At 42.9% G+C, this 13,375-nt stretch overlaps 1 protein-coding gene across 1 annotated transcript in view; it reads left to right on the forward strand.

Annotated features, from left to right (window-relative positions):
* XK (X-linked Kx blood group antigen, Kell and VPS13A binding protein) overlaps positions 1–13,375 on the forward strand; it is a 52,459-nt gene that overhangs the window by 3,956 nt on the left and 35,128 nt on the right. The window contains exon 2 of the mRNA XM_079910762.1: positions 3,572–3,834. Coding sequence (XP_079766888.1) covers positions 3,572–3,834 — 263 coding nt within the window. The remainder of the gene's footprint in view (positions 1–3,571; positions 3,835–13,375) is intronic.

The following is a 13,375-nucleotide window of genomic DNA, read 5'->3' on the forward strand; positions in this document are numbered from 1 at the left end:
TCAGCATCCAGAGAATTGCTTTTTCCTCTGAACCTTCATTTTATTCATTCAGCTCTTAACATGTGCTGGTGTTTCACTTGTTTGTTTGTTTTAGTCTTTAAAAATTCTGAGCTTGGGCTTCCCTGGTGGTACAGTGGTTGAGAGTACGCCTGCCGATGCAGGGGACACGGGTTCGTGCCCCGGTCCGGGAAGATCCCACATGCCGCGGAGCGGCTGGGCCCATGAGCCATGGCCGCTGAACCTGCGCGTCCGGAGCCTGTTGCTACGCAACGGGAGAGGCCACAACAGTGAGAGGCCCGCATACCGCAAAAAAAAAAAAAAAAATTCTGAGCTTGATTTTATTATTCAAGTAAAATATATTTGTTGTTGAAACAACAGAAGGGCAGAAAACAGATAAGCACAACTAAAAAAATTTTAAAGTTCTAATCCAGCTAACTAAAGAAAACAATTCTTAATGTTTTGTTGTATATCCTTACTAATATTTTTACAGTGGTAAGCTGGTAAACCGTAAACTGTCTGGGGGTGGCAGGGCGGGAGTGGAAGCCCTGATTTGTAGTATTTGCTGATTTCTGTGATTTAAGTATTTCCATTATGGCCTATTTCAAGTTATGAAGTTGTTTAAGAACTGGCTCACAAAATTCCTAACTATTGGGCTTCCCTGGTGGGATGGTGGTTAAGAATCTGCCTGCCAGTGCAGGGGACGTGGGTTCAATCCCTGGTCTGGGAAGATTCCACATGCTGCAGAGCAAGTAAGCCCATGTGCCACAACTACTGAGCCTGTGCTCTAGAACCTGCGAGCCACAACTACTGAGCTTGTGTGCTCTAGGGCCTGCGTACCACAACTACTGAGCCCACATGCTGCAACTACTAAAGCCCGTGTGCCTAGAGCCCATGCTCTGCAACAAGAGAAGCCACCGCAATGATAAGCCCGTGCACTGCAACGAAGAGTAGCCCCTGCTTGCTGCAACTAGAGAAAGCCCGTGTGCAGCAACACAGACCCAATGCAGCCAAAAAAAAAAAAAAAAAATTCCGAACTACTTAATTGTCTCATGAGTCAGTATGAGCCAGCTCAGGCACTTTACTATTTACGTGTATAGGTGTGTATGTGTGTGTGATTTGTGTGTATGTATATATATGTAATTTTCTTTTTATTAAAAATGGAATTTTCTATATATATTCCATTGTAATTTACTCCTTTTGCTTACCAAATATAGGAAACATTTTTATATATCAGTATATGTATGTGTATACTGTCAATTTTAAGGACTGGATAATATTTCATTGAATACATATATTAGGATTTATTTAATCATTGTTTTATTTGAGGACCTTTAGAGTATTTCCAGAATTTTGCTATTACAAATAATGGTATGATTCAAATTTTTGCAGTAGGCTTTCTTTCTAAGTGAGGAAATATATGAGAAATATCTTATAAACTGAAAGTGCTATATAAATATTAGTTGTATTAATTATTTATTATCCTTATTATGTATAGGTCCCATATTCTTGCTTAGATTGTGAGCACCTCTGAATGAGGCGGGGTATCCAGCTATCTTTGCATTCCCCACAGCACTTAGCAGAGTGCATCTGCATTCATCACATATTTGAGAATAAAGAAGATGGTCAGTTTATTCTGTCTTCTAGTCCTTGTGGTCAGTGGTCCAACAGTGTAAAGTTGCTAGGCCTCAAGCAGTCCTCAGTCATAGATTTGAGTTTTTCCTCAGAACAAATTCAGTTGGATAAGCTGGACTTGAACGCAAAACCTTGAACTTCATTGTTTTCAGCTGAACAAGCTGGTCCACACTGTTTTACATATTTTCATGTAATAAAGTGTCCATGACCCCAGTGGACAAAATGTAGCAGATAATTGCCTGTCACTCTCCCTCCCCTTCCCCCCATACTACTACGTACCTTTTTTTCTCTCAGGAACAAACGAACAAGGATAATAATCACAAAATATATCCAGTTTGTATTCACTAAAGAAGTTCCTGCATTTCGTTTCTTACATCAGGTTTTATTCTTTCAAATTATGCGTGTATTCTTGTTGCCCTGGTTGCCTCGAGGTGAGAGAACAAAGTTAACAATACTCAATAAAATAAACGAAGCCATAAAATCTTCTGGCAGCATTATAAGGTTGTTATAAAAATGCACGTTTGGGGAAAAAAATGTCCTTTAACAATTTTTAAACCTAAGGCCATGAACGTTTTTCTTATTCCTAGGAAAAAAATACTTTTCCCCAACATTTTGTTATGAAAATTTACAAACATACAGAAGACAACTTGAAAGAATTGTACGGTGAACACCCAAGTACTTGTCACCTAGATTCTACAGTTAATGTTTTATTTCACACATCTGTCCATTCCTATATCAATCCCTCAATCCATTTGTGAGTGTGTGTGTATAAATCGTATACGTCAGTACTCTTCCTCTCTTTGATACCCATATCATTACCTAAAGAGGGAAATCCAATTTTAAAAGCCAGGTACTCTATCAGTCTAGAAGGGTGACTGCTTAAGGCTCCATCCCTAGGGCAGGCTTGAAACTCCATAGATAAGACAGAGCTGGCAGGCTTCCAGGCATGGTTGACTTTAGTCATGTCCCGTAAAAGCTTAAGAGAGCAGAGATGGTAATGTGGTCTTCCAGGGGAATTCTAGATGGGAAACTACTGGGGGATCTTCCAACCATAGCTGCTGTTTTTTTTAAATATATATAAATTTATTTATTTTATTTTATTTATTTTTGGCCGCGTTGGGTCTTCGTTGCTGCCCGTGGGCTTTTCTCCAGTTGCAGCGAGCGGTGGCATCTCTTGTTGTGGAGCACGGGCTCTAGGTGCGTGGGCTCAGCAGTTGTGGCTCAAGGGCTCTAGAGCGCAGGCTCAGTAGTTGTGGCGCACAGGTTTAGTTCCTCCGTGGCCTGTGGGATCTTCCCGGACCAGGGCTTGAACCTGTGTCCCCTGCATTGGCAGGCAGATTCTTAACCACTGCGCCACCAGGGAAGTCCCGTAGCTGCTGTTTTAACTGAGGTGATTTGGGACATCTATTAGATGTGAAAAATATATATGTGCATATATATATATTTATATATATACACAAATATATGTGTGTGTGTATATACATGCATACACACATACCCATATACTGTATTATCTCCATAACAGTGCAGCAAAGTAGGTTTTATCTCTGCTTTGTAATTGAGGGAAAGGGCTTGGGTTAAATGACGTGTCCAGGGCTGCACAGCTAATATGTGTCAGGAAGGGAAATGGAATGTTTTTCTGTGGCTCTGGAGCCTGAACCACTTCCTATTCCATTCTCTACTTGGTTTCCTTGCCTCAGTGGCCTTCGGTATCACCTCTGAATTTGGTTCACACTCAGGCCAGTTGACCTGGTGGAGGGCCTCAAGAGGACTGCATGCTCAGAACTGGTCCTTAGAGAGGATGATTTTAGAGGAGAGGCTACGGTTCAGAGTAACCAAGTCAAGGCTTTGAGAATCAGGCTAAGTGAAAGCAGGGTAACTGAGAAAAGACAGAATCCTGTCTGCCTCTGATTATCATGACTTGCTGGTTTGTTTCCAGGTGTTTTGAAGTCTTCTGCATCTATTGTCAGTCAAACCACATTGAAGAGCCTTATGTCAGCATCACCAAGAAGCGACAGATGCCAAAAAATGGCCTCTCAGAGGAAATTGAGAAGGAAGTGGGCCAGGCAGAGGGCAAGCTATTCACCCACCGATCTGCATTCAGCCGGGCATCAGTGATCCAGGCTTTCCTGGGCTCAGCCCCTCAACTGACCCTGCAGCTGTATATAACCGCCCTGCAGCAGGATGTCACTATCGGAAGATGTATGTATATTTTTTAATTTCTATTTGCATTTGGGAATCAAAGTGGAGAGCGAAACATAAGGTTTATCTTGTTTTTGGCGAAGTTCGTTTATATGTGCATCCAATCCTAAGTCTGTGTTCCAGTTACTAAGCTCAAAACATAGTGAATTAAAATAATAACGACGTTTATTTTGCTTATGAATCTGCCCTTTAGGCAGGGCTCACCTATGCTCCACTGTGTATTAGCCGGGGTAGATCAAAGATGTAGAGTTAGAATCCATTGAGGACTCATTCACTCGCATTTCTTATGGTCGATGCTGGCTGTTGCTCGGGGCTTCAGATCTTCCCCACTTCATCTCTCCATGTAGGTTAGTTTGGGCTTCCTCACAGCATGGTGGCTGCTTTCAAGGGCAAGTATCCGAAGAGTGAGAGAGGGCCAGGTGGTAGAGTATCCCTTTTGTGATCCAGCATTGGAAGTCATGCAGCATCACTTCTGTATTTTCTTTGTTGAAGCAGTCAGGAATCCTGTAGAGGTTCAAGGGAAAGGGAGGAAAGGAATCTCTGACTTTTGTTGGGGAATGTCAGAGTTCTAGAAGTTCACTGCTGTGACCATTTTGGAAAATACAACTTGCCGTAGGCTGAAAATACAGCCGCCAGAGGCTGGGCCTCTTTGGTTTTTGCCTCTGTCATTCAGTGATAGTTGTAAACCAGCTGATACACAGTTGGTTGTAACAGCTTTTTTGTGGTGAATGAGGGAATCAAGAGCACTGTCCTGTTTTCTTGAAGTTCTAATAGGTATCTCAGCTTTAAAATGAACACAGTTCTCTAACCTTTGGGCTATTCTCGCATCATCAAATTGAGGGCAGGTTTTGATTAAGCCAAATTTTAAAGAAAAAACCTGTACATGCATTGGACACAAGTGAAAAACCTTCATATGAAAAGAGGAAAGAATCCTTCACAAATATTAATATTATTAGTAAATGAAAACCAGATATTCTGGTAAGTTTTGCTATATAGATAAACAAAAGTGAGTTAAAAGCCTTAGGCTGAAAAAATACATATTTAAGACAGCACTGAAACTGGAATCTTTTAAAATAAATCACTCATTAATCTCACTTCCCTCAGTATTATCCTCTTTCTGCCTATAATCTAGGCTGGATGGTAAAATGACTTTAATTTATGGCTGGGTCACAGGATATTTGCATGTTACGACTGTATCCCTTATCCAGGTTACCTCAGAGTGACTGTAATTCTTAAGATACATCAGGACTTTAGGTTGAGATCTTGGACCTTGGTGGATTAACATTTATGGGAAAATGCCTCCCACAGCCCCAGGTAGACAGTAGGTGCTCAATAAATGTAGCAGCATCCTTGTTCTCTAAGGACTTATAACTAGAATGGGCATCGACCAAGGTGAGTCCTCTGCATGCCACTATACCCTCTTCCCAGTTCATTATTTTTCTATGTGGCAGGAACACAGCAAGAGACCAGATGTGGTGATAACCTATTTGATTTTTACAAGTAGATTCAATTTTTTTCTCAAGTTATTGAAAATGAAGATTGTCTTTTAGTTCAGAAGTTGGCAAACAGCAGCCCATGGGTGTAATCAGGCACTGCTTGTTTTTGTAAATAAAATTTTATTGGAATGCAGTCACACCCTTTCATTTACCTGTTCTCTATGTCTGCTTTGTTTGTTTGTTTGTTTTTTTAGCAGAGTTGAGTCGTTGAATAGTTGCAACACAGAAAGCATGGTCCACAAAGCATAAAGTATTTACTGTCTGGCTCTCTACAGAAAGTTTGCCAACCCTAGTTACAGTTTTTCAGACAGAATTCTATTCAGGAAAATGAAATGTCTATCTCATAAAATATGAGATATCTCATAAAATGTCAGTGTCACAAAGAATATCTGTGACATGCCCCCCAAGAACTTGGAATAAGTCCTCTGAGAATTAAATGATCAATCAAATGTATAGAGAGAAAGGAAGTGGGCATGGTCCTCTTAAAAATGTAGATGACTGCCAGTTGTGTAGGTTTTGACTAACCCTAATCACTGCCTTAACATATCTGAGGAAGGGATCCCTCACCCGGAAGGGGAAAGGCAGTTGTAATTGGAGGACAGGCTGGGGTGTGTCACAGAGGCAAACATTGGCAATATCTGTCATATGATTAGGAATGCATTTGGTGCAAGGAATAAACACTTGACTACAAGGTTAAACAACCCATTATTTTGCTTATCTAAGATGAAGTTGGAGTTAGGCCGTTGCTGGCATTATATCAGCTGCTCTCAATGGTAGAGTTGATGTTCCTGAAGTTCCACTGGTCTTTCTTTTGGGTTGCTACTGCATAGAATCCATTGTAGCTGCATTCAAGGTAGAAAGAGGGATGAAGGCAGAAGGGCGAGTGTCTTTCTTCCTTTATTAGTAAGGAAAAGCTTTCCTAGAAACCTCCCTAATAGACTATATTTAGGTCTCATTGACCAGGACTGGTCACATGGTCACCTTGGTGCAAGAAATGCTAGGAAAGCTGGGCATAGAAATGATTGCCACCAGTGGCTTACAGCAGCATTCCTTCAACTTTGCTGACGTTGATTAGAGTCACAGGAGGTGGGGGGGGAGGCCTGTTAAAAATCTACAGATAACCTGGAAATTGTGATTTGCTGGGTATGGAATGGGAGCCTACGATATGTCTCTTGATTTTTTCTCTTTTGTTTTTTAAATAAATGCTCCAGGTAATTTTTATCTTCAGCAAAGTTTGGGAACGCTGGACTAGACTAGTCATAACCTGCCCAGGGTTGGGCCCCTTGCCACCCACAAGGAAATTATGTTTTCTTAAACTATAAGAGGAGGAATGGATATTGAGTGGGCAGCTAACAGTATCTGCCACACCTTGTTTCCAGACCAATAGAAATGTCCATTCTTGACAGGAGAGGGACATGAAGTCCATCAGAACCTGACCCCATTCAACTTTCAAAGTCTATATAACCCCTTCTCTCTGATTCTATGCTCACTGAGCAAACATTGATGAATTTGGCCTTGGCAGAGCTTAAAGGGGAGGTGGAGCTGGCCACGTGGTCCACTGGAGAGGTTTTTGTTAATTGCAGTATAATGCATATAACATAAAATTCACCATTTTAAGAGTACAATTCAGTAGATTTTAGGATATTCACAGTGTTGTGTAACCATCACCACTATCTAATTTTAGAATATTTTCCTTACGTAGAAAAGAAATCCCATACCCGTTAGCAGTCACTCCTCATTTCCCCTCCCCAGACCCTGGCTATCACTAACCTACTTTCTGTCTCTGTGGATTTTCCTATTGTACATATTTCATATAAATGAAATCATACATTATTGGAGAGTTTTTTTCCCATAGTCAGTGAATAATGGACACTGTCTATGAGCCTCAGTCTTTGCGTGAGACTAGTCAGCTCTCAGGGGCTTGATCAAGTCTCTGGACCTTGGAAGATAGGTTGGTCTGAGGCCCAGATGAGTGCACCAAGGTTACTGTGCTCTGTGAAGGCCCCCGCGTCCTGCCATTTGGCCTGCCTGGATCTCAAAGTGCCCTTGTCTCTTCCAGTCAAGGTGGTCCTGTTGGTAGTAATGATGACTGTTTCTCAGATCCTTGCTTTGTGCTAGGCACTGTGATTGGCATGATTGTGTTTCATGTTCACAGCATCCCTGTGAGATAGATCTGATTACCTCCATCTTATTAAAGTTGGAAATTGTACTCATTGTCTACCAGAGGAGGCAGGATTTGGGGTTAGATTTATGTGAATTCATTCATGAAGTCAATGAATATGTATTGAAAACATCCTGTGTTCCTGACCTTGTGCTGGGCTATGAGGGTAAAGTGGTGAACAGGGTGGACCGGCACATATCCTTTTGGAACATGATAGAGAAACATGAAACAGATAGTCATATACTTATTTTATTTCAGGTCAATCCTGCAAAGTGAAAGTCCTGTGTAAGGGTCTATTGGGGGAATCTAACCAAGTCTGGGAGATGAGGGAAAATTTTCCAGAGGAACTTAAGTTGAAACCAAAATCTGGTAGATGAGGAGAAGTCAAATGAAGGAAAAGCAAGAAAGGGCATCCCAGCATTTCACACTTTATCCCAGAGGCAAGAGGAAGCCATTGATGATTTTTAAACAACACAGTATCATGATCAGATTTAGTTTTAGAAGCTGATTACTCTGGAAAATGGATTGGAAGGGGTGAGGGGAGAAACAAGGAGGCCAGGAAGTGGGCTGCTACAGTGGTCAAGTTGAGAATGATAATGGCTTGGGCTGGAACAGGAGAAATGGGTTATTGGAGCCATATTAATGATGTAGAAGTGGAACAAGGTGATGATTGATTGAATGGGAAGGTGAGGCAGAGAGAGATGTCAAAAATGGTTCCCAGGTTCCTGACATATATTATTTCGTTATATCCTGCCTCATTACAAAACAAGGACTTGAGACAGGGCTTTTTAGCTAGTTCTGTGATACTCTCTGTGGAAGATACCCTTCTGTCCTCTCTTGTGGACACTGGTAAATTAAATAGTAATATTATATAAACCTACCATCTGCAATTCAAGCAGTTCTTGTGATTACTAAATATTACTGGACTTATTTTTGAATGTATCCCATTGTAAACACAATTATAAATCTCATTCTCAGATGAAACACCTAACCTATGATCATTTATTTGAGAGAGGAACAGAGTTAGCAGTGGCTGAATACATGTTTTAAGATGTATAAGTATATAAATTCTGTCCCAAGTGATAGACTCAAAAGTACACACAATTCTTATAAACACTCTACGTGCTGTGTTAGGTTAAAAAAGGAGTTGTCACATCAAGTGAAGAATAAATCTAATTGCTCTCCTAGCCATGTCAACATCTGGCATTTTCTCCTGTTCATCATATGCTGAAGGGCCACCGTCTGCTGCCTCTTGGCCTGTCATAAAGGACTGATCAGAGGCTGCGCAGCTGGCTTGAACTGTGGCATCAGTGGACCTGGGTTCACCATCCCAGTTCCCCACTTTCTGGCTACATGATCTTGGACATTCATCTATTTCCTGTGGGCAGCAGCTTCCTCACCTGTAAAACGGGGATAATCAGCGTTCCTCCATCTTGGGATTTTCCCAAAGACGAAGTCACCGTGTGCCTGTAAACCGCGGCTTAACACAGCGCCTGGCACAGGGCACGCCCTTAACAGATGGCTGCCTGTGTCTCCCTCCCCGTGTACCAGATGCTCAGACAGGTTTCCCCAAGGTGCCGCCAGGCCTGGTTCTCCCGTGACTGCTGGATGCTTGGGCCTCTGGCTGTGAAAACCCCGGCCTGCCAAAGCTCGAAGCTCATGGGGGGACAAGGGTGAGAGTGCCTCCTGTGCAGGGGGAAAGCCAGGGCTGCATCCAGGAACCAGACAGCCCTCGCCCTGTCTGCTCCCCTCTGCCCGGTGACTCACCATCTCTGCTTCCTTGTACCATCTAATAAAGCTTGGAGCTGACTGAACCTTTGCCAACTTCACAGCATTATCTAGAGTAACAGTGTCGGGTGTGCTTAGAGCTCAGTGGAGTAGGTGCTTGTTTAATCCAGGAAACTTTTCTTGACACCTGGTGCTCATTCAGCCAAACATTTACAGAAGCCTCATTGCCAAGATGTCCACCGCACAAATTTGTGATTCGTTAGAAGAGCCGTGAAGGCCTCCTGGCCTCCGCCAAGCCCCCCTCTTGCTCTTCTGCTCACATGAGTGGCTAGCAGGCCTCTCCCCAGCGACTGCAGGTGGAGAGTCACCTTCAGCTGGTCACATCATGGCACCAACAGTGCCACCCCGTCCCTGAAGTGGAGCCTCTTGGTGTCCAGGGCATGGTTCCTCATCTTCCAGTGACCTTCAGCCAACAGGGAGATGCCTCCAGGGTGGGTGGTGCCAGGGAATTGATCATGATACTCAAATCCTGCCATGTTGGTTAAATAGCATTTGATTAGGAAAGGCTGTTTACTTTGGCTTCTGGCCGTGGCTTGTTTTAGCACGAAGCATAGTCTCCTGGATGCCTGACCAGAAGTCACAGAACTAGAAAAAAAATTTCACAATTTGTACGGAAACACAAAAGACCCCAAATAGCCAAAGCAATCTTGAGAACGAAAAACGGAGCTGGAGGAATCAGACTCCCTGACTTCAGACTATACTACAAAGCTACAGTAATCAAGACAGTATGGTACTGGCACAAAAACAGAAAGATAGATCAATGGAACAGGATAGAAAGCCCAGAGATAAACCCACGCACATATGGTCACCTTTTCTTTGATAAAGGAGGCAGGAATGTACAGTAGAGGAAGGACAGCCTCTTCAATAAGTGGTGCTGGGAAAACTGGACAGGTACATGTAAAAGTATGAGATTAGATCACTCCCTAACACCATACACAAAAATAAGCTCAAAATGGATTAAAGACGTAAATGTAAGGCCAGAAACTATCAAACTCTTAGAGGAAAAGATAGGCAGAACACTCTATGACATAAATCACAGCAAGATCCTTTTTGACCCACCTCCTAGAGAAATGGAAATAAAAACAAAAATAAACAAATGGGACCTAATGAAACGTCAAAGCTTTTGCACAGCAAAGGAAACCATAAACAAGAGCAAAAGACAACCCTCAGAATGGGAGAAAATATTTGCAACTGAAGCAACTGACAAAGGATTAATCTCCAAAATTTATAAGCAGCTCATGCAGCTCAATAACAAAAAAAACAAACAACCCAATCCAAAAATGGGCAGAAGACCTAAATAGACATTTCTCCAAAGAAGATATCCAGATTGCCAACAAACACGTGAAAGAATGCTCAACATCATTAATCATTAGAGAAATGCAACTCAAAACTACAATGAGATATCATCTCACACCAGTCAGAATGGGATCATCAAAAAATCTAGAAACAGTAAATGCTGGAGAGGGTGTGGAGAAAAGGGAACCCTCTTGCACTGCTGGTGGGAATATGAATTGGTACAGCCATTATGGAGAACAGTATGGAGGTTCCTTAAAAAACTACAAATAGAACTCCCATATGACCCAGCAATCCCACTACTGGACCTATACCCTGAGAAAACCATAATTCAAAAAGAGTCATGTACCAAAATGTTCACTGCAGCTCTATTTACAATAGCCCAGAGATGGAAATAACCTAAGTGTCCATCATCGGATGAATGGATAAAGAAGATGTGGCACATATATACAATGGAATATTACTCAGCCATAAAAAGAAATGAAATTGAGCTATTTGTAATGAGATGGATAGACCTAGAGTCTGTCATACAGAGTGAAGTAAGTCAGAAAGAGAAAGACAAATACCATATGTTAACACATATATATGGAATTTAAGGAAAAAAAATGTCATGAGGAACCTAGGGGTAAGACAGGAATAAAGACACAGACCTACTAGAGAATGGACTTGAGGATATGGGGAGAGGGAAGGGTAAGCTGTGACAAAGCGAGAGAGAGGCATGGACATATATACACTACCAAACGTAAGGTAGATAGCTAGTAGGAAGCAGCCGCATAGCACAGGGAGATCAGCTTGGTGCTTTGTGACTGCCTGGAGGGGTGGAATAGGGAGGGTGGGAGGGAGGGAGATGCAAGAGGGAAGAGATATGGGAACATATGTATATGTATAACTGATTTACTTTGCTATAAAGCAGAAAGTAACACACCATTGCAAAGCAATTATACTCCAATAAAGATGTGGAAAAAAAAAAAGTCACACCAGAGGAATTCCTTAAGGGCCAGAGAAGTCATAGTAGGTGGGTAAGCCACATCAGATTAGCAGGTGTGTGTGCTCGGGGGTCCCCTTACAGTCCATGCCGTAGTCAGCAGTAGTGGTCCCCGGGACACCTGCAGGGAGCCAGGCTTCCTGAGCTCTTTTACACTCTCTGTTTGATGTCCGAGTTTGGAGGTTGAGCTTTACTGACCTCGTGTTGGCAAACCTTCTGCAGAGTCACCTGGACATGGGAGAATCAGGCAGAGTTATACCACCATCCCTTTAAGAATCGTGCTTCAGCTGTGCCTGTGGCTTTAACAGGAGACATGGGGCCCCCCCGGCCAGCACGTCATCAGTCTAACTGCGCCCCCTGCCAAATCCCCTCCTACACGGGACCGGGAATCGTCCACACAGGGGAGGAGGGCAGGCAGAGGGTGAGAACCACTGCCCCGGGAAAGCATGAGGCAACCAGGTTTAGGCTTTTTGTACATTTTGAAGAGGTGGGAAGGGGGATGGTGAAGAGGGATTTATTCTAACGCGAGCCCTACAGAGAGAACACCAGTGACGACCAGTGCCCTGTTGGGAGTGGGAAAACTAAAACTGGCGTGAGTAGGGACAGATGCTGGGGAGGGTGTGGCTGCCAAACGAGGTCTGTGATCAAAAGCAGTGTCAGGGCAGGCCAGGGTCAGACACCAGACACAGGTCAACACACGGGAAAACATCACGTGTGGGACGGCATGAGCCCCCGAGTCGAGCCTGGAAAGACCTTGGAGAGTAACGTCGGTTTGCTGTTGGCATGAACATGAGGCCTGGGACCTAGGCTGGCCTCCCACTGAAGACAACCTCTGAGAAGAGAGGTGTTTTGAAGGCCCAGGCTCCCCTGGTCCCCGAGTCTGACAGGTCCTGCAGTCATGTGGCTCTGACTCTTTAGAACAGGACTTTGGGGCCCCAAATTAGAATTTTAAAATGAGGGACCTTCTAGTAACCTCTAATACATCCTTTCCTAAAGCATAAACTGCACAGTGGCAGCTTACAGACCTAATCTGGATGGCATTTGTTAGTCCTACACAGACGTCTTGAAAGAAAATTCATAAGCTGCTGACATTTAAAATCACAGACTTTTTCCCTGAATATCTGGATTTCTGGCTTCTCTCGTGAAATCAAAATGTCTGGGTGTCCCTGTGGTTGCAGTGAACTGGAGATACGAGATGCTCTCCCATTAAGGTCAGGCCTCTGGTCTGCCACTTGTCTCTTTTGGATTTCATGTCTCACCCACTTCACTCACTTCTAGTAACTGTCTGGCCACTACAGAGACTTGAACTTGTTACTCACACCACAGATTAATTCTCAGTTCACAGTATTCAGAAGGATCAATTTTCTCATTTGATGATGTATTATAGTACAGGGCTTCTCAAACTGCCTTTAGTGTAGGGCCAGTATTATCTGTTCTTCTTGTTCTAATTCCTTATGAACTGATAGGAGGTCCTATTATGCATGACTGATATACAGCTCACATTTGACTCATCACTGGAGTACCACATCTCCAGGACTGGTTTAGACCCTATTCACTGGATGAGCCCACTCCCTTAAATATTGGGGTGAAGCCAGATTGCTGTGTTCCTAAATGCTGACTCTCAATTTCCATTTTTGGAGCTGGCCAGTAACAAACAGTTCCTTGACCAGTACCAGTCTGCAATCCACAGTTCAAACAGATTGAGATGATGAATTTATTTTATTTTATTCTTTTAGGGGTATGGTTTTAAATCTAAGGAACTTCATTTTGTATCGTTTAGTATTTCTCTACAGTTCTTCGTGAACACGGAAGATTGAT

Source organism: Stenella coeruleoalba (genome assembly GCF_951394435.1).
Source record: "Stenella coeruleoalba genome assembly, chromosome: X".
Taxonomy (NCBI): Eukaryota; Metazoa; Chordata; class Mammalia; order Artiodactyla; family Delphinidae; genus Stenella; species Stenella coeruleoalba.